The sequence below is a fragment of the Aspergillus nomiae genome (assembly GCF_001204775.2).
Source record: "Aspergillus nomiae NRRL 13137 chromosome Unknown contig00219, whole genome shotgun sequence".
Taxonomy (NCBI): Eukaryota; Fungi; Ascomycota; class Eurotiomycetes; order Eurotiales; family Aspergillaceae; genus Aspergillus; species Aspergillus nomiae.
Window position 1 is genome coordinate 18,719 of NW_015378274.1, and position 18,870 is coordinate 37,588.

An 18,870-nucleotide genomic window follows, 5' to 3' on the forward strand; every position below is an offset into this window, starting at 1 on the left:
AAGAAGGAAGAAGAACGACAGAAAAAAGAAGAGAAGAGAAAAGAGAAAGAGAAAGAGAGCTTTTGCTCTATGTATCAGCCGCCTGTTCAAACATACCGGCGTTCACTGTTCTCTGCTGTTCATACCAGAACTTCAAGAGGTGATTTTTGTTGCTCTCCAGCGACCCGTTTTGGTCGTTGAAGTTTGCTCAATGAATAGAGGTGTGAAACTAGCAAAACTACGCCAACAAAGCCAATAAGGCTAAAGAGTACGAAAATAGAAAGGGCCTGCAGTTTCATTGTACGTCTACAACTACAAGAATACCCTCAACGTTTTCATCACTCTCATACTCACGAGGCAGTCAACTCACCCACAATGCCATTTCCGCTGCTGAATTTACCTACCGAACTACGGCTCGAGATCTATCGTCATCTTTTTGGCATCTCACCTACTACTCGGCTCGTCCTGTATTACTTGCCCAGATACCTCATCGGGTTCAAACGTCCATACCAAACCTTCGAGATCCTGTATTCTGCTCTGCCAACTCCACATGTCACAGAATACCCGGACCAGAGTGGGTATCTACCAATGAATTGGGCCCCGTCAAGAGAGCTGCAGTCTCTTTCTCGCCATCTTGGTGACCTGTAAACGGGTCTACGAGGAAGCAATGCCGCTATTCTACTCTGAGACGTTCTTCATATTGGCAGGACTCGTCAGGACTATCAATTGGCTGAATGGGATCGGTGCCAAACGAAGACAGTGTATCCGGCGGTTAAGTATTGAGTATGGAGTACCGGAATCGCGGAAAGTAATCGGGAACGATACACAAGACAGTATGCAGGCACTTTCCGAGAGGTTGATGGATGTGGAGCGTGTCGATGTCCTGGAGCTACGTATATTCAGCAAGCTGTATACGGATGATCCCTCTTACATAGTGGAATATATCAATGGTAGTGCGCCGGGGTGCTCTGCACTTCGGAAACCGACTGAACCACTCCTATTATATGGCATTCAGCAGCTAGAGCGGCTGCCACGAATGGGTTGTTTACAAATTGTGGGGGATCCAGAATCACTCCTACGGTTTTCTGAGGATCAGGCACATCTAAAGGCTTTAGCAGAAGGCAAAAAAACTGCTGGACTTGGCAAAGACGATGGGAATAGTCCTGTTGTGAAATGGGTAAGGCGAAAAGGGGAATTTCTTGTTTAGTAGTAGCAAATGAATGGCATACTCAATAGTCAGGTCAGTGAATATGACTATGTGAGTGACAGTCAACTTGTTATATCCATCGTTAGCTGCATGTCTGTCAGATGTCGGGACTTCCTTTAGGTCTTGTAGTCGAAATAAGATGGGCTGGCACATACGCCACCGGTCTATTTAGATACTGAATGATTGTTGATGTGGACTCTTTCCTTGGTTAAATTCTATTCAGCATGTTACCTCTTTCCCTTGCTCCCTCCGCGGTCTCCCATTCATTAGACACCAAGTCCTAGAAGCGTTCCCATAGCCTGGCCTGACTACCCACTAGCGGCAACTACTTTGGTGTTCCCTTTTCCCTTCCCTTTCCCTCCCTAATGTGGCGATCCGCATGAAACTGACAATGGGAGACATTGCAACCTGAAGAGACCATATTCCGCCTGCATACCATGGCAGCTTTAGGCCTCGAAACCGTATCTCTGTTGAAAATCACTATTGCGATTTTTCTTAGATTTCATGCTAGACTCCGTAGACTATGACCAATCACTACAATTCGCCTTATTGCGGTGCCAATGTCGGGCGGAAAAGAAGCGGTGACTCATTCGCTTAGTTGGGGGTAGTTAGGGTTTGCTTACATCCAACCATCTGGACGCGGGTGGATAGGAGAGTAATCTCGCCAGGGCGGAAGAATGAGCTGAGCCTGAGTGGATCTTTGACACGATTGATGAACTGCTGTTTGTACCCCATCTGCGTTTATAGCGTTCCGCGTTGTCGACCTCGCCCGTTCCGTTTGGTTATTTTCCTCCGTCCCCCACATTCGTCCGAAAAACACTGTCGAGATCAAAAGAAAAGTCCCCACTATACTCCCTCCATCAAACACGCGAAAACAATGGTATCGGGCATCATTTCGTGGGAAAGGCGTAGCAACCTGGCAGCAGCCTCAGGCTGTGATGAAGTGTCATGAAATTACGGTGAAGTGTCACGCGCCAGCCAATGGTAGCAACGGTGCGCTGGATAGGGCTGCCAATCGTTACAATTATTCCCACAGAGTCACTCTAGTATTGCTAGAAATCTAGGCCAACTACTGTTTCAGACTTACTAATGATGCTGAACATCATGGGCATCGCAATACAGGGCAATGGCAGAAGGCGAAGTCCTATGGCCCACGTGTTCCGAGATCCACCCAGTTTGTTCTCGGCCATGATTGACAGTCGATCAGCCCTAGTATCCATCACTAGCATGTTTGAATGTAAACGTGTAACAGGCACACCCTCAGCGCGGCACACTAGACTCTGGAGTTATGGGCGTGGCCAGCTGAACAACAAATCAGTAGTGGGTTGACTAGGGGACTTGTCCATTCTATGTCCAATGAATTCTGCCAAGTAGCCCCCATAGCCTTAGGACGACTATATGCAATGAATAGAGAAATCTCCTAACATTGTTCGCATCGCAAAAGCCCCATTGTCTAGTGGCCTGATACACTTCTTCTGCCCTACCTTAAGTGATATAAAAAGAGGTGCCTTTCGCACTCTCCTCGATTTCCTATCATTCAATCACTCAAACAATACTATCACCTACAATCCAAAGTTCCACTCCATTCTCTATCATCTTCCACTCTAGCCACCATGTCCTTCCACTACGATACTCGTCAGGGAGACAACGAGCAGTACAGCATGGGATTCGAAATCGGCGGCCGCCAGTCAGACGCCTTCCCCACGCCATGTTCTGCCCTGAAAGCTGGTGGATTCGTCCTCCTCAAGGGCCATGCTTGCAAGATTACGGACATATATCCATGTTCAGCCGACGGCTCCGTGGTCCAGATTCTGGGAACCAATGTCCAGACCGGAGAAATATGGGAGGACATATACCCTCTCCGCGAGACGGTCTTTGTCCCTCGCATGTCCCAGGACAATTACAGTCCGGTGAGTGTGAATCTTCACGCGTCTCTCAGACTCGCACATTGCCGTTAAGAATGCAAACTGACCTGCGATTATCATAGACTTCATCCAGCCGCAAGGGAAGCATGGACCTCCAGAGCCGCAGAGCGGGCCCTGGTAGCCACATAAGTGCCAGATCCCGCCAACCCAGTGACGCTGGACGTTACCTCAAGTAAGTAGTACATACCTATTAGAGAACGCTGGCGCTAGAGACGTGAAGACATGAAGCTTACGATTGTTACCACCTAGTTACTGAACTTCGGACTATTTCTCGCGATGTCGCTGCCATGAAGATTCTTGGACGTTGCGAGTCATCTGTTTGATTAGTTAGGTACACGATGGTTGATCCATCGATGGGCTCTGGTTGGAGTTGATTTGGTTCGGTTGATTTTTCCTTGGATATATTTGGTTCACATTTTTTGTTATTACATAGACTGGATCTCGTTTTCCTTGAATATCACTCTGTGGTTCTTTTCGTGATAAACAGTGACGTGCTACTTATCCATTACATAGATGGACGATCTCCATACTATCTCCAACCAGGTCTCAGAAGAGGTAACAAGGACATAGACTGAGGACATAATATGACACAAAAAGTGAGCGAGTGTCTTCCAAACTCAACATCCTCCTCAGCACGTGCAACAAGGTTAACCTTCACCACATGACGTCATCTGACCATATCCCCAGAATGGCGCGAACCCCGGCCAGAACCACGCCAAATATAGGGTATCACGATCATTTCCCTCGGGAGTCCATCACTTGGACCCGAAAATGATCTCTCCAGTGGGGCAGCCTCTATCTTGGGCTTGGGTTATCCGCCGAAGAACCAGGGACCAGCTTTCCCGTCACCATGACGCAATGGACTGGTATACGCAGCGAATTTTTGTTTACTTATAAATAACGCCCGTTTGCTCTGAGAGCTGTTACAGTCTGTAGCATATTGTCAATTGCATTATAGAACCTCGATTTACCCTCTTCCAATTCCTCCCTTTCACCGAATACTTCTTTTACTATCATAACTTACCAAGATGTTGAGTCGCAGCTCCAGATTCGCAACAAGCTGCTCAAGACAGCAGCTCTACCGCCAAACAAGAGCTCCCCTGCGCAATGCGCGCGCTCGCTACTCCACCTCGACAGAATCAGGCTCGGTGGGCGGTTCCCCCGCCGTAATCGGTGGGATCGCCGGTGGCACCGCCGCTTTTCTGGCAGGATGGGTGTGGTACCAGTTCTCCGGGGCGAAGACGCTCGTGAAGACTGCGAATCAAACGGAGACGTATTTCAAAGAGGCCAAGAAGAAGGTCGCCCAGAATACTCCCGAGCCGGATGAAGCGTTCGGGTGGTTGAGAGATACAGCTAAGAGCTACGCGTCGTTTATCCCCGGCGCCAAGAGCTACGTTGATACGGCGTTTGATGACCTAGAGCGCATCAGACGGAACCAGGGGAAGGAGTTTGATGAGATTGTCCGCGATGCGTATAATGACTTGCGGGAGATCTCGAAGAAGGGGAAGCTTGATGTGGATACCGCGGTTAAGGTGCGCGATGTGCTGGAGAAGCATTTTAAGCGGTTGTATGAGCTGGCGAGTGATTCTGCGGAGGATATCTTGGATAATCATCCCGAACTCAAGGAGAAGTTCGGTGGTAGCTTTGATCGTCTGAAGGAGATGGGTAGTGCTTATGGTCCTCAGGCTCAGGAGGAGGTGGATAAGACTTGGAAGCAGGTTAAGGATATTGTCGCTGGTGGTATCAGCTCTGATACTGTCGAGAAGATCCAGAAGGTGGCTAAGGAGAAGGAGGAGAAGCTTCGGAAGCTGGGGGACGAGGCCTGGAAGCGTGGTCTCGATGAGGCCCAGCCTTACCTTGAGAAGAGTCCGAAGATCAAGGAGTTTGTTGAGAGGAACACAGACGCCTTGAAGAAGGGCAACTACGCGAAGATCTGGAGCTTGATCAAGGAGAGTTCCTCCTCGGGAAACACGGAAGACCTGGAAAAGTACGTCAAGGATCTCGCTAGTAAAGCCAAGGAGAGCGGATTCGGCAATCTGGATAAACTGTCAAACATGGTTCCCGGCGGTTCCCAGATTCTTTCCCAGCTGCAGTCGCTCCAGAATGCTGCGGAGAAGAAGGGCGCAGAGGCTGAGAAGCTTCTCAAGGAAACTATCGATGACCTCCAGGGAGTTCTGTCCGAGAAAGTGAAGAAAGCGGAGCAGCTTGCTGAGGAAACGAAGTCTGAGACCAAGTAAGCTGGGGATAACGATGTGCTAGTTTATTTATACATTGCATGAGTCGAGGCTCCATCCGGCGAAAGATTAATATAATCAGAGGATGTATTCTTGGATGGCGCTGAATTCTGGAAACCGGCGTTGTTATTCGGGTCTAGGTCAGGGATGGCTTATGGCAGGTAGATACTAAATTAACAATGTGATATATCAATTCAATATCTTAATTCTCCGAGCACGTTTCATGTGCCATTTCTAGAGGCGCGAGACAAACTTACCTGCCTAAGGCCAAAACTAATTGAAAGGCCAAAGCCACCGCCTATTTCTGCCGGCAACGTTCAGTACCGCATCCAGAACATGACAATGCCGCCCTATCCTGCGACCATTTTTCGCGATTGCTTTCATCTAATAGATTAACTGAATTGGCCGGTCTCACGGGCGTTAAGAGGATACGATCGATACGTATAAAACCATAACGACGCACCGCCATACCTCACAGAAGACCAATCCCACACCTCCCTCATCGTCAAAATGTCCTCCGGATTCGTATCAGCCGGAACAGACCAAGAGCCCATAGAGCGCGACGATGAATGGCTCCGCGCCCAACAGGAGCTGGAGGAAGAGCGGCGGCGCAAGGCAGAACTAGGCAAGCAAGCCGAGGGCAAAAGTCTGTATGAAGTGTTGCAGCAGAACAAAAGTGAGTCTCCGGTATCCTGAGCGGGGCCAGCTTGCGCAGATCACGGATATTCGTTTGGATTGACATGTTAGGGGTGATTGTTCCTCTGCGATGAAAAGTGGCCAAACAGGAAGCCTTTGAGGAGAAAATTAAATTGAAGAATCAGTTCCGTTCGCTGGACGAGGATGAGGTCGAGTTCCTGGACTCCATTATGGAGTCGACGCGCGCGCAGGAGGCCGCTGTGAAGAAGGAGACTGCTGAACAGCTGGAGGCTTTCCGGAGACACCGGGAGGAGGCGGAGAAGGTTGCCCTTGAGGAGGGGACTGCGGATGTTACTCCCGCCGCTGAGGGAGAGGATTGGAAGATCCCTGCGCGTAAGAGGAGGAGGGACAAGAAGGATCTTTTGCTTCCTGGGAAGAAGCGCAAGTCTACCGCCGAAGGTGCGGAAGAGACTCCGTCGACTGGAGAGCAGAAGGTGGATCAAAAGGACAAGGGTTCTGGAAAAGATGATAAGCAGTCCGTTCCAGTTCCAGCTGAAGCCGCTAAAGTTCACAAGTCACAGCCACCTGCGAACAGGGCGACTTCTGCTAGCCCCGTACAGGCCGGGGGCGTGAAGGTGACAGCGCCTGAACAGACCGAGAAGCAAGCGGCCAAGCCAGCCCCGGTATCTCTTGGCTTGGCCGGCTACAGTTCCGACTCGGAGTAATTGCAATTGCAATTTCGCTGGGACCACGTATCACACCCATTGACCTTTTGGCGCATCCTTTCGATAACGCTTACAATACGTGATTCATCTTGCGATACCAATGGATCATTGAGCTTGAACATGCCTGGCCAGTGATCACAGCCACTGTACAACCAGGTTTTGGTAAAATGGTGAAAGTGTGAATCTAGCAATCGGAAGACACGGTGTTCCAGCTATTTCAAAAAATTAAACAGACTAACTCGCAGCATATTTGATGGTCCTCGATTCATTTACAATGCATTGTCCAGGTTACTTCGGAAACCAACACCATTATGTCCCAAAGTGTATACAATATGTATGAGATTATATTGTGAAAATATCAAAGCAACAACCAACTCTTGTACTCTACCCCATTTATGGGGAATCATTCTTCTGACTCCGTGTTCCGCTTTCAACCCCTTGTATTATCTTTATCCATCAGCGCTTCACTCCTTGTGTGTCGCGAAAACCTCTTGCTTCACTTCTTGCTCCTCAACTTTGTGCTCGAGGTCATGTGGAAGATAGTCCTCCTTCTTGGTTCCTACCACGATCCATGGAGAGTTGGAGAACAAGTAGTTCATCTCCTCAAGCGGCAACTTCTTCGTCTCAGGCAGCAACAACCAGAAGAAGATTGCGTTGGTGAAGTTGCAGATAATGAAGAGGAAGTAATACCGGTAGCGGACATTCTGCATTGCAATTGGTGTCACTTGGCCAATCATGGTGTTGAACGCATAAGAGGTCATGGTAGCGATGGAAACACCCTTGGACCGAGTTCGCGTATCGAAAACCTCTGCCGGAATGATCCACGACAGAGGACCACAGGTGCAAGAGAATGAGAAATTGTACAACCATGTCATGATGATGAAGCCCCAGTGAGCCCCTGAGTTGTTGACTTCGGGGGGGAATCTTGCCAACAGAATGCATGCGATGATGAAAGTGACACAGTTACCCAAGTTTCCGAAGATCAGACTTCGCCGTCTACCGAAGCGGTCAATGAACATCATACAGAGGAACTGGGCCACCAAGGCAATGACGGAATTGATCGCCTGGTAGCGCAAAGTTTCGTCTCCCTTGATTCCGATTTGCTCATAGATTGTCACGGAATAGTACCTGACGAAAATGAAGATTAGTGGCTGATATCTAGGAAGACCGAGGGCATTTCGGTTGTTTCGAAACGTCCAGGTTCAGAGGCTCTCTATCGGCACTTACTGGATAGCTGACACTCCCGTCATCTGCACTGATGCCTGCAACGCGCAGCAAAGGAAGAGACGGCGGAACGATGACCGAGAATTGAACAACTCCAGGTATGACTTGGCTTCATTCTCATGCTCGAACGTGATACTCTCCTGGATCTGGTTGTATTCAGCACGGACCCATGTGTCATTCACATCCCCATGCGCGTGAAGCTTTGCAAGCGTCTGCAGGCCCTTTTCGTGCTCGCCATGGTCGATGAGCCAACGCGGCGACTATCCTTGGATTAGCTACGACAACTGTAACAATATACGGATATCCTCACCTCTGGGAAAAACATGATCAAGAGACCCAAAAACACGGCGGGAGCCACTTGTAAACCGAGTGGGACCTGCCACTGAGCATTGTTTGTTGGCTCAAATCCAATATACGTGCCATATGAGATCCATGCAGCGCACAGGGAACCAACACCCAGCATGAACTGCTGCAAAGATGTCACACGGCCTCGAATGTCGGGATGGCAGATCTCAGCCTGATATAGCGGGATGATCATGGTAAGGAAACCGACACTATGCAGCTATTAGAGTCTTGGTTCTCGCTTTGGTATCTTTGAGGCGTACCCAAGTCCGGCGAGGAATCTTCCACTGTATAAGTATGCAACTGTCTGTGCTCCAGTCTGGAGCCCTCCACCCAGACAAAAGATTACACAACCGACGGAGATGGTCTTTCTTCTGCCGAGAATATCACCGCTGGGACCCGCAAATGCTGAGCCAAAGAAGGCACCTGCCGTGAACATGGACACGACCAATCCGCTGGTATACAGTCCGTGAGCCAATTTGATACAGCATAATCTCTTCCGCATCTGGCGTGAGACTTACGTCTGAGTGTCATCTGCTTCAAACTTATCTTCAAATGACTGACAGGCAATAACCTCCGCGATCACACCCAGATCGTCTTGAGCCGTACAGTCAGTAAGGTCTTGATATGCATGGCGTTTTATCACTCACATCCATAAAGGAACGATCCGAGCGAGGCGAAAATGCCCACCAGAAACTGTGCAACCGATCAGCAAAGACGAAAGGCCATTCCTTCGTTAACGTCGATACTCACCTGGTACCATGCCGGAGAGAGACGCATGGTGATCTCAATCTGAAATCTCAAGCAATCCAAGTGCCCACTATGCCCTGAAAGCAAAACTCAATAGGTAGACCGGTGGACCAGATGCGGGGATTTCCCTGGGGTATGGGGTTCCGCAGGCCTTTAAGAACTTCTGGGGATCGGAAGCCCACATCCAGCACTAAGGCTCCGGAGCCTTTGACAACAATCTATGGGATCATGGCCCATAGTGTCTCGTGGTGGAATTCCGGAGCTCTTTCCCAAAAGCATGGTACGGGCGCCATAGCGTGTCAATAATTCCTGGATTCCACACCAATGAAGGAACATCCCATGAGACAGGATTCAATTGGCGCTTGACCGTTTGTGGGGGGCCGTCGTGGTGTGGCTTTCGGGATCGCGAGATACTCGTGCAAGCGCGAGCCCTGATTGATGGAAGATCTCGTGGCGTTGCCTCGGCTTCAGAACCAAGACGACGGCGCCGCACCTACGCATCGCCTGCACTCTCTACACATGATTCATGCCAATTTCCTGCATGGTCTGGAACAACCCCGCAGGAGATTTTCCCATTCCATTGCGATAGCTACGATGCGTGTGCAGCCCACATTAATTAGTTGGTGCTGTCCAGCTGCTTCCGCCACCGGTGTTGGACGAGTACTTAGTTGAGCACCATCTTCCCTCTTTTTCTACCAATCAATAACTTGGGCAGTTCAATTAACCACTTTACGGTTCAATTGTATGACATTTTAACGGCCGCAATAATGACTACCTTCACGAAACTTAGCGATCAGGAAACGCCTAGTATCGCCATCCACCCAACCCGGCGTATTTCCAAGATCAATCCCAACATCTATGCAGGTTTCACAGAGTAAGATTGGAGTTTTGCCTGTTTGGTACTAGGGCATCAAAGGAATTAAGCTCACGTATGATCGCAGACACATGGGCCGATGCATCTACGGCGGCATCTACGACCCGGGTAATCCCTTGTCAGATGAGAATGGCTTCAGGAAAGATGTCCTCGAGGCTCTGAAGACGCTCGATATTCCCGTGGTCCGCTACCCCGGCGGCAACTTTATGGCAACGTATCACTGGATCGACGGTGTCGGTCCTAAAGACCAGCGTCCTGCACGGTATGTTTGCGGTGATGAAACTTGTTACCCCTCCACTGTCCTCAAGCAGCATTGGCCTTTTCCGAGGATATCCTGGCCACTGGGAAGCTTTGAGCGCAATTGCTGACTATCAAAAGGCCTGAGCTGGCTTGGCTGGGCACAGAGACCAACCAATTCGGAACTGACGAGTTCCTCAAGTGGTGTGAAGTTCTTGGAACTGAGCCCTACTTCTGCCTGAACTTTGGAACTGGTACTCTTGACGAGGGTAGGCTTTGATCTCAACCCCATTATTAAAGTATTGTGAAACTAATCAGGTTTCTATAGCACTGGCATGGGTTGAGTATTGCAATGGTACTGGAAACACTTACTATGCAAACCTCCGCCGGAAGAATGGCCGCCAAGAACCTTACAATGTATGCACCTTTCTCATGCTGATAATATCGCTTGGCTGACATCACACGCACAGGTTAAATACTGGGCTCTCGGAAACGAGACCTGGGGGCCATGGCAGGTCGAACAGATGACCAAGGAGGCATACTCGCACAAGGCCTATCAATGGGCAAAGGGTAAATACCAATGTCCAATACCGCTATGAGGAAAAGTACTAATCAAGTTCCATAGCTCTTAAGCTCCTTGATCCCAGCTTAGTTCTGATCCTCTGTGGACAGGACGGTACCGCATCGTGGGACTACTATACCCTGAAGCATTGTCTGCTTCCCGTCAATTCGCCTCTATCTACTAGTGCTGTCCCCCTCATTGACATGCATAGTATTCATCTGTACACCTCATCATCATCTCATCTGCCCAATGCCACCGCCCCTCTGGCTGCTGAGCGTGCAATTGAGATCACCTCCTCTCTGATCGATCTCGCTAGGATCGAGAACGGAGTTCCTCCAGAGCAAACACGCCCAACCATCTGCTTCGATGAGTGGAACGTGTGGGACCCCATCCGCGCCGAGGGCAGCAAGGGTGCCGAGGAGTGCTACACACTTTCCGACGCGCTTGCTGTGGCCGTGTGGCTCAACGTCTTCGTCCGCAAGAGCAAGGACTTGGGCATGGCATGCATTGCGCAGACCGTCAATGTTATCTCCCCGCTCATGACCACCCCCGAGGGCATTACCAAGCAGACCACATGGTGGCCCCTGTACCTGTTCTCCAAGTATATGCGTGGCTGGACGATCAGCGCGCATCTCGAGAGCGCAACCTACGAGGGCGAAACCTCTCCCAAGTGGATCCGCGGTGTCAAGGAGACCCCGTGGTTGGACGTCAGCGCCGTTCTGGGCGAGGACGGCTACGTCAACGTTGCCGTGGTCAACATCCATGAGGAGAAGGCTATTGAAACCAAGGTTGATGGTGCCTTAGGAGAGGTCGCCGTGTTCACTGTCACTGGTGACAATGTCGCAGCGACTAACATGAAGGGCAAGGAAGAAGTTGCCGTGGTGGAGAGCACCTGGGACGGACAGGGTCCCTACGCATTCCCTAAGCACTCTCTTACCCTGCTGAGATGGAAGGCCTAGGTGTCTCTGGCAGACACCACCGTCATAATAGAAATGAACCAGATAGACTAGATAAATCCATTACATTTGTACCATCAAGATCCATCATCCACAGTCGTATATACATCATCACAGACAAAATCATCCCCTCAACCGAAGTTAACATCATGCACCGTGCCCTTATCATCCAAATGCACATTCAACCTGTCAACAAACCACATCAGCCCCGTATCTTTACCACTAGAGTGCACAAAAACCAAGATAAAAAAAAACAAACATACCGTTCAGGCCTATAATCCATAGTCATCATATCCCCCGGTTTAACAATGCGATGAGACTTGGGCAAATCCTTCTTTGCAAATGACTAGTACCAACAACCCACAAATTAGCCTGACGCCCTAAACCCTCACTCTCTAGAAAATATACTCAAGGGAAAAGAAAAACATACAGTAACATCACTCGTCCCTCCGTGATCGTCTTCCCGGCCAGCTTAGTGAGCCATTCGTTCTTATCGCCGTCGTTCACCTCGGGGATGACGAGAGGCATGGTGGAATGGGGTTTTCTGGTTTGGAATAGAGATAGTGAGAGTGGTTGTTGTCGGTTTGATAGTATGGGTAGTTTGGATGGTGGTCGAGAGGGAAATCGCATGAAATGATGGGAAAAGTGAGCGAGGTTGCCTGGAGCGGAGGGGGGTTTATCAACTTAATTTAATTTATACATCATCATCACGGGTCAACTGGCGATGATGTCATGGGAAGGCTTAGCAAGGTCCCTTTCTTTTTGGGGCTAGTACGTTACTCGGGTGGATTGGATCGGCCGGCCCGGTGGTATTGTGGTATGGGTCATTGTCATACGATTGATTACCATAGATGTCTATTTTGATGGGATAGACGACGTAGTACCAAACAGCTACCAACTGTTGTGCCAACGGATGAAGGGGTAGGCTATATAAGGAAACTCATTCATGTAGTTGGTTTAGTTATTCGCGGTCAATTCTTATTCTAGTTACCGGATACTAGCAACACCTTGGCACAAGCGTATGGCGACCAGATTTAGCAATCAATAGTAGGTCCAGTTGAGTATACCTCTAATATATTCTAGATGTCGAAGATAAGTCGCACTTAACCAAGAGAGCTAACTTGTCGCAGAGTCCATAGACTCATAATATATTCAGCAAGGAGATACATATGTTAAAAATACCCATTGCGAGCAGCGAGTAGTTTTGCATAGGTCTTCGATAACCATAATTCGCTAGCGTTGTGCCGAAAAGTAGCAATGCCAAAGATACTATACAAGAAATTAGCAGATTGACTATGCAGAGGGTAACAATGAGAATCTCGTACAACTCGGACGATATCCCAAGAAATATGTGATAAGGGACCAAAGCAAGAATGCAGAGGAGCCGTAAAGTGTCCCTATTGTAAGAAATGAGTACTAGTCTATACGATACTCTACACATTTCGCGTGAAAGCAAACTTACAGTTGCAGATGATACCAATATATGACTGCTCCCAGGCAACTTCTTTATCTTCACGGATACTGTTGAAAAGACAAAGCCCTATATCCACTCCCAATACCTTCTGGAGATATTCTAACGTTGCATCGTGAAGCTCAGAGCCCCGCCCTAATCGCCAGGAGCGGGCAGCCTCGTCGGCAAAGTTCTCCTCTGTTTTATGCTTGGATGTGAGGGTCTGTCTGATATAAGTCCGGACTTGTTCTGGGCCAGCGGATCGATCAGGAATTCGAGTCATTCCGACGAGAAAACATAGATTCTAAGTGGATTCGCGACATTCAAGATGATTTGCAGAGCCGAGGCTCTCATACTTTGAGATTCTCTGGATCGTGCATTTAGCGCAGGCCACGATACACTAGAGTAAAGATAGGTTTAGTGTAGGGATAATATTGATCCGAGATGTTTTATATCCAGAATTGCTTAGTGCCTCCAGCGATCTGAGCATCTGGCGCTTGGTTCTATCTCGCTAAGATGCCGCCGAGCTTCCCACTAGGGCTTTTATGAGGGACTAGTCTGACGATCTTCCAGTCGATGCTCTAACTTTCAATAGTAAATATTAGTGAATCTACAGGTTCCATAGTTGAAATGCCGATCCTGATTTCTTAGTAAAAAGATGCTTGTAGGATGTCTCCCTTTCAGTTAATAAATAGTGTGCTTTCCCAATTGCTCCATTTTACATCAATTTTTATCTCCTTGACGTCCAAGTTCACTATTCCTCCCGATTTAGAACAGCCCTATTATCCCTATACTTACCAAACTTACGTCAACATGAGGGTTCTCGCGTTATGCCTCGCTCTAGTTCCAGCCCTTGCTGCGCCCCTCAATGAGCCGGGGAGTAGTGATGGCATTAACGGCTATGGCAATGTGGGCAATAATGGTAACGGTCTACATGACAGTCACAATGGCGGCAATAATGGCAACAGTCAACATGGAAATGGCAGTGCCGGCAGCGCAGGCCCCGTTTGCAGTGGAGCGCTACTCAATAGCCAAGCACAGTGTTGTACGACTGGTATCTTAAACTTGGCCAACACAGACTGCAAGCCAGCGTGTAAGTAGACAAATACACTGCGGCTGCCATTTGGCAAACCTGCTTACCTCGACCTCAGCTCGATTGTATAGCAGCACCGATGATTTTAAGGCTGCTTGTGCTTCCGACGGCCGAAGCGCCCAATGCTGCTCTATCCCAGTTGTAAGTTACAAAATCCCACCTCATATTTGTTATTTGTTACCGTTGTGCTAAATGCATTCTTATGTCAGGCTGGCATGGCTTTACTGTGTAACCCTGTTGCTTGATCCAAATTGTCATAACGTGCTTCAAATGTTTGAAGGTCCACAGAATGGCGGAATAGCAGCACCAGGAACGGAGTCCCTTGATAGAATTGGGACTAATGGAGGGGTCATCGTGTTTACCTTGTTGTTTTCGCATGCAGCGTACTGTTCAAGATATATATTCTCCTATAATAGTCCTACGAGAGCTTAATTTCACTTGAAGACCTTTCTTTCAGGTTGAGAGTCGCTAAACATAGTTCCCTAATCCAAGGGCGTGAGGTGACATACAGGCTACGCCCCAGTTCCTCTATACGACAGCTTCAACCCTATCGATAGACTATCAAAGCCCCGTCTTTATCATCATGCAATCCCAGGGCGCTGAAGGGAAGGTACACTACGGGACGCTCTTGCCTCAAAGGAGGACATCACATTCGTGTCTCGATTATTCTTGAACTTTGATTATGTCCATGACGGTCATTCTGTCACTTTGCTGCTTCGAGTCCATTCGCTCTTTTTGTGCCTCTAAAGCCGTACTCTGTCGCTCAATGTATCGCTCCAGCTTCTTATAGATCCTTACTGAGATGCGACTTCTTCATTCTTATTACCATTTCGGGGTCGTTCGTTGGAGGCAACTTGCAGCGGCATCATCTACTCACGTCTGGTGAGAATACCAGTGGCAATCTTGAATTCTGCATTTTCGTCTCTTCGACTTCCACTTGGCCCGCGACAGCGAATTGGCTATCATGCCGTATACACAAATGGGATCTCAGTCGAGTTGGATGAAAGAATCACAAATTGCACCTATTGTTCAGGAAAGCATCGTTGCAAATGAGCGGATCAGGGAAGCGAGACACGCACTCAAGCATCAGGTACCCGACTACTATAAATTAGTAAAGCGCATACCAACCTTAACCACTATTGAGAAACCAACAAAAACCGTCAAGGTGCCTTCGACAAGAATCGAGTTCCTCAAACGTTCAGTAGAAGAATCTCCCAGGCCAACGACAACCCACAACAACTTAGTCCCACACTGGAGCTATGAAAAAAACTCCCTCGCGGTAGCATGCGTCTTCAGTGCCATCACCGTGCTAGGTATCATCTTCCTCGGCGTCGTCTCCGTCCGAAAGATCCGGAGAAGCTGGAAGCGCCACAAGCGCGAAAAGCAAGACTACGCCGCTTTCAAGCATCGAATCGACTTAAACAGAAGCAACGGAGATTCGAATGCCTGTTTGATACCCGAACACAAGTCGAGTCGCGAATCGATGATGTATAGCCGTGATAGCTCACCGTCGGGAGGTTACGTCGTCGAGCAAACAGGGGGATCGGTTACCCGAGTGTTTCGCGAAGGCAGTAATGTTTCGAGCCAGACGTTTGATTCTATCGGTGCTTCGCCGGAAAAAAGGAGTCCTCCACGCGAGAATAAGCGGGCTCCAGGAGGCCGGGCGGATTCGCGTACGCCCTCGGGGAAAGGACGTGCTGGTTCGATTCCGAGACCGATTGTCGTGGTGCCATCTCCACTAAGACACGTTTCCTCGCAGAAAGCCACACCTGTGATGCAGCCGACTGGCCCCAGCACACCTGATTCTGAGCAGTCCCCCGTGTCCCTGGCTTCTCCGCAGGATACCGAACTGGTGGGTAGAACTTCCAGTCGCAACTCATTGTTTCGGTTGCCTTCTATCAAGAAATCTATATCTCCTTTGTTCAGTCTTTGAGAGATCAACGTTGCTTCTTCTGGGTCAAAGTGATACTACACACCTGCACCCGTTGGGTTAACGAGCAGAGTACGACCCTTGGGCATGCTTTATCGATAAAAACTTGCTACGAGTATGTTAATCAAACCAGATCACTTATTGTATGCCGTTCACTCTTTTGGTTTATGTTTATGCGTGGATTATTGGTTGGTATGTGTGGCCTTGTGAGCTGGTTTCGTTCCTTGCTTTTTTCTCTGCTCGGGTTCTTAGGCTCTAGAGCCAATATATGCTCCCCCAAAAAGGGCTTTCAATCCTACAGGGCTATTCGTCTTATTTGCAGTGGTAGAGTACCCCCTGAGCCTGTAGAACAACTCCTATCCTGAGACATACCATCCTGTGAACCAGTACTGTAGGTATTTCTCACTACCATATCTCCAGCTGCTATCCTATGATAGGCAAAGCAGCACAGAGCGAACAAGAACCAGAATCTTACTCTTAGCTACCTTATCCCTTTGAGTATTCACTGCAAAGAGTAAGCATTCTATATGTAGATTAGTATTCTTCCTGATGATATCTGAAAGATTCCCAGTTACCTTAAGCATGCCTGACCCCATACTTTCTGTCATCCCAACATCATACATAGTACATCAACATCCACATTCGGAACCCAGAAGACATACTTCTGCTACCACTCACCATCTGTATGACTCCATGTATCAACATGTATACCTCGCTACATGATCTAGATCTGATACTCACACTTCCCCAGGCATAAAGTCGGGATATCATCGCTACCACAATACAATTATTACTTGATAATATGTATAGTCAGCTCGAATACCACGGTTTTGTAATGACAGACAGAGGGTATGGTATGTCCAAGATCAACCACCTACATATCTAGACACTTCAATAGCTAGTCTCTAACAGGCTAATAGAATCTTGATCGATTGATTGACTGGTATCTCCAAGTCGAGAAGGCCACTGTAGCAGGTCTTGGTAGAAGTTAGTAATGGGGGTATTATAGTTGTTCTATACTTACCGTGGTTTGGGGCATGGTTTCTACGTGGAAGGTCACTTGGTATACGTAGTGGTTGAGTGTATGGACTAGAGGAAGGTTGTGTTTATTTTGTATAGTGATAACCACTTGATTGTAACTTGGTATATCTTGTTTAGGAAGATGTATCTGTGCATCAAGGGTTGTGTGGATGTATATAACTATAGTAGTGTTGGTGCTTTATTCGGAATTCCTTGGCTTCCATGCAGGTCAGGACTTGTGTTCGTCAGATACTTGTTTACATCGGGCTAAAAGGCCTGGTTCAAGTTGTGGAGCTTGATATTTACTCCAGATACAATGGTTACTAGCAGTGGGAAAGATATCTAGACGCAAATCATGTACTTCTATCAACATGTTCACAGACTATAGTACCACAGAAGCTATTTTGACAGTAGGGAGCGGCACTGTCTCCTCCTTGGGCAGGATCAGACAGGACCGTCGTGCCTCCTCTTGTAGGGCATACTCTCGCAGAAACTCGGGGTCGGTCAGCCCAAGTGCCTTGAGAATGACCTGTTCTGTGTCCTGCACCACCGATAACATATAAAAATGAGCCGACTTGTGCAGGCCACACCAATCTTCCCAGTTTGCGACCGTGACTCCGTCGAGACGGATGTTGTATCTTACTTTACCTTTGGAGAAACGTCCCCGAGCCTTGCTGAATCTGTACCGTCTATAGTCCATATCCTCAAGGCTCGGCAACAGTGGGCCACTGGGTCTCGCGTGGACTACACAAAGAATTGCAGCGGTCAAGAGATAGTCATTTCGGCTCATCGTCTCATAAGCCGTCGACAAAACGCGAGCGTAGGGCGGCATGATGAACTTGAAGTCACAAATCGATGCCATGTCGATTTCTTGGTAGAGAACATGGACAATAGTGTCAAGGTAGCTCCCAGTCCAGTTCCGGCTGAGGTGCTTAAAGAATTCATAACATAAATGTGGCCTGAGCAAAGGGTCTAGTATTGGCAGATAGCACCAGGGTGTGTGCTTTGAACCCTGATTGCAATGGCCGACATAAATGATTTGGCCGGGGTTGTATCGGTAGAGTCGCATCTCACTGAAGATCCACGGGCGGTAGAGGGTCTTTTTGAAAGCCTCGTCGACTTTTTCATAAGCAGCGATCACAGTGATAGTCTTGTACAGTGTCGAAAAAGCCAGAACTTTTTCTATCAGGGCATCGCCGTCTAGGGACTGATCGATGGAGATCTGATCAATGAATAAGTACTTGATGGACATAGTCTTGGCAAGATGTACTGCGCTAGCAATATTTCGAGAACTGTGAATATCGCCATCCCAGCGCCACGATAGGATGGCCATGTGCGACATATTCTCGGTGGTAATCTTCACCAGTTGCACCGGCACTGGTTTTGTTGCTCTTCCCAGCTGCTCACCGTGTACGATGGACTCTTCATCAATCTCGTCGACCACCAGTGCCATAAATTCAGAAGAGGGCTGATTAGCAAAGTCATTTTCAGGGGGCGTGGGGACTTCTGATGTGATTGTCGCGGTTGTGTGTTGTAAAGATTCAGCTGAGTTATTGGGGTCGCTAGCTGGGTACAGCCACTTGACATTTCTAGGCGTCAGCGGCGTGAACATAGAGGTGGAGGTAGCTACCTGCCCTCACCTTGACTTTTGAAGTGACGCGGAAGTCTATATTACTTCTGTCCATAGAACCCTTCATTGTGTCACTGCAGCCAATATTCGCCATGG

General features: G+C 48.5%; 8 protein-coding genes across 8 annotated transcripts; 6 read left to right on the top strand and 2 right to left on the bottom strand.

Annotated features, from left to right (window-relative positions):
• Positions 1 to 2,799: 2,799 nt before the first annotated feature.
• On the top strand, positions 2,800 to 3,287 carry ANOM_007400 (uncharacterized protein; the record flags this gene model as incomplete). The annotated part of the gene is made up of 2 exons (XM_015552656.1): positions 2,800 to 3,096; positions 3,174 to 3,287. 2 exons carry the CDS (start codon positions 2,800 to 2,802, stop codon positions 3,285 to 3,287), a joined length of 411 nt encoding a protein of 136 aa, XP_015405157.1.
• Positions 3,288 to 4,139: 852 nt separating this feature from the next.
• ANOM_007401 (uncharacterized protein) lies at positions 4,140 to 5,348 on the top strand (the record flags this gene model as incomplete). Its single annotated transcript, XM_015552657.1, has 1 exon — positions 4,140 to 5,348. One exon carries the CDS (start codon positions 4,140 to 4,142, stop codon positions 5,346 to 5,348), a length of 1,209 nt encoding a protein of 402 aa, XP_015405158.1.
• Positions 5,349 to 5,828: 480 nt separating this feature from the next.
• ANOM_007402 (PSME3-interacting protein) lies at positions 5,829 to 6,706 on the top strand (the record flags this gene model as incomplete). The annotated part of the gene is made up of 2 exons (XM_015552658.1): positions 5,829 to 6,021; positions 6,120 to 6,706. Exons 1-2 carry the CDS (start codon positions 5,856 to 5,858, stop codon positions 6,704 to 6,706), a joined length of 753 nt encoding a protein of 250 aa, XP_015405155.1. The 5' UTR covers positions 5,829 to 5,855.
• A 464-nt stretch (positions 6,707 to 7,170) lies between these two features.
• On the bottom strand, positions 7,171 to 9,052 carry ANOM_007403 (sugar porter family MFS transporter; the record flags this gene model as incomplete). The annotated part of the gene is made up of 7 exons (XM_015552659.1): positions 7,171 to 7,834; positions 7,934 to 8,190; positions 8,241 to 8,484; positions 8,536 to 8,727; positions 8,794 to 8,869; positions 8,923 to 8,968; positions 9,026 to 9,052. 7 exons carry the CDS (start codon positions 9,050 to 9,052, stop codon positions 7,171 to 7,173), a joined length of 1,506 nt encoding a protein of 501 aa, XP_015405156.1.
• Positions 9,053 to 9,789: 737 nt separating this feature from the next.
• ANOM_007404 (alpha-N-arabinofuranosidase) lies at positions 9,790 to 11,654 on the top strand (the record flags this gene model as incomplete). Its single annotated transcript, XM_015552660.1, has 6 exons — positions 9,790 to 9,896; positions 9,964 to 10,158; positions 10,275 to 10,402; positions 10,462 to 10,550; positions 10,604 to 10,703; positions 10,759 to 11,654. 6 exons carry the CDS (start codon positions 9,790 to 9,792, stop codon positions 11,652 to 11,654), a joined length of 1,515 nt encoding a protein of 504 aa, XP_015405161.1.
• Positions 11,655 to 13,914: 2,260 nt separating this feature from the next.
• ANOM_007405 (uncharacterized protein) lies at positions 13,915 to 14,439 on the top strand (the record flags this gene model as incomplete). Its single annotated transcript, XM_015552661.1, has 3 exons — positions 13,915 to 14,194; positions 14,253 to 14,335; positions 14,404 to 14,439. 3 exons carry the CDS (start codon positions 13,915 to 13,917, stop codon positions 14,437 to 14,439), a joined length of 399 nt encoding a protein of 132 aa, XP_015405162.1.
• Positions 14,440 to 15,158: 719 nt separating this feature from the next.
• ANOM_007406 (uncharacterized protein) lies at positions 15,159 to 16,127 on the top strand (the record flags this gene model as incomplete). Its single annotated transcript, XM_015552662.1, has 1 exon — positions 15,159 to 16,127. One exon carries the CDS (start codon positions 15,159 to 15,161, stop codon positions 16,125 to 16,127), a length of 969 nt encoding a protein of 322 aa, XP_015405159.1.
• Positions 16,128 to 17,526: 1,399 nt separating this feature from the next.
• On the bottom strand, positions 17,527 to 18,756 carry ANOM_007407 (uncharacterized protein; the record flags this gene model as incomplete). The annotated part of the gene is made up of 1 exon (XM_015552663.1): positions 17,527 to 18,756. The coding sequence occupies one exon, from the start codon at positions 18,754 to 18,756 to the stop codon at positions 17,527 to 17,529; it is 1,230 nt and encodes a 409-aa protein (XP_015405160.1).
• Between the last annotated feature and the right edge of the window lie 114 nt (positions 18,757 to 18,870).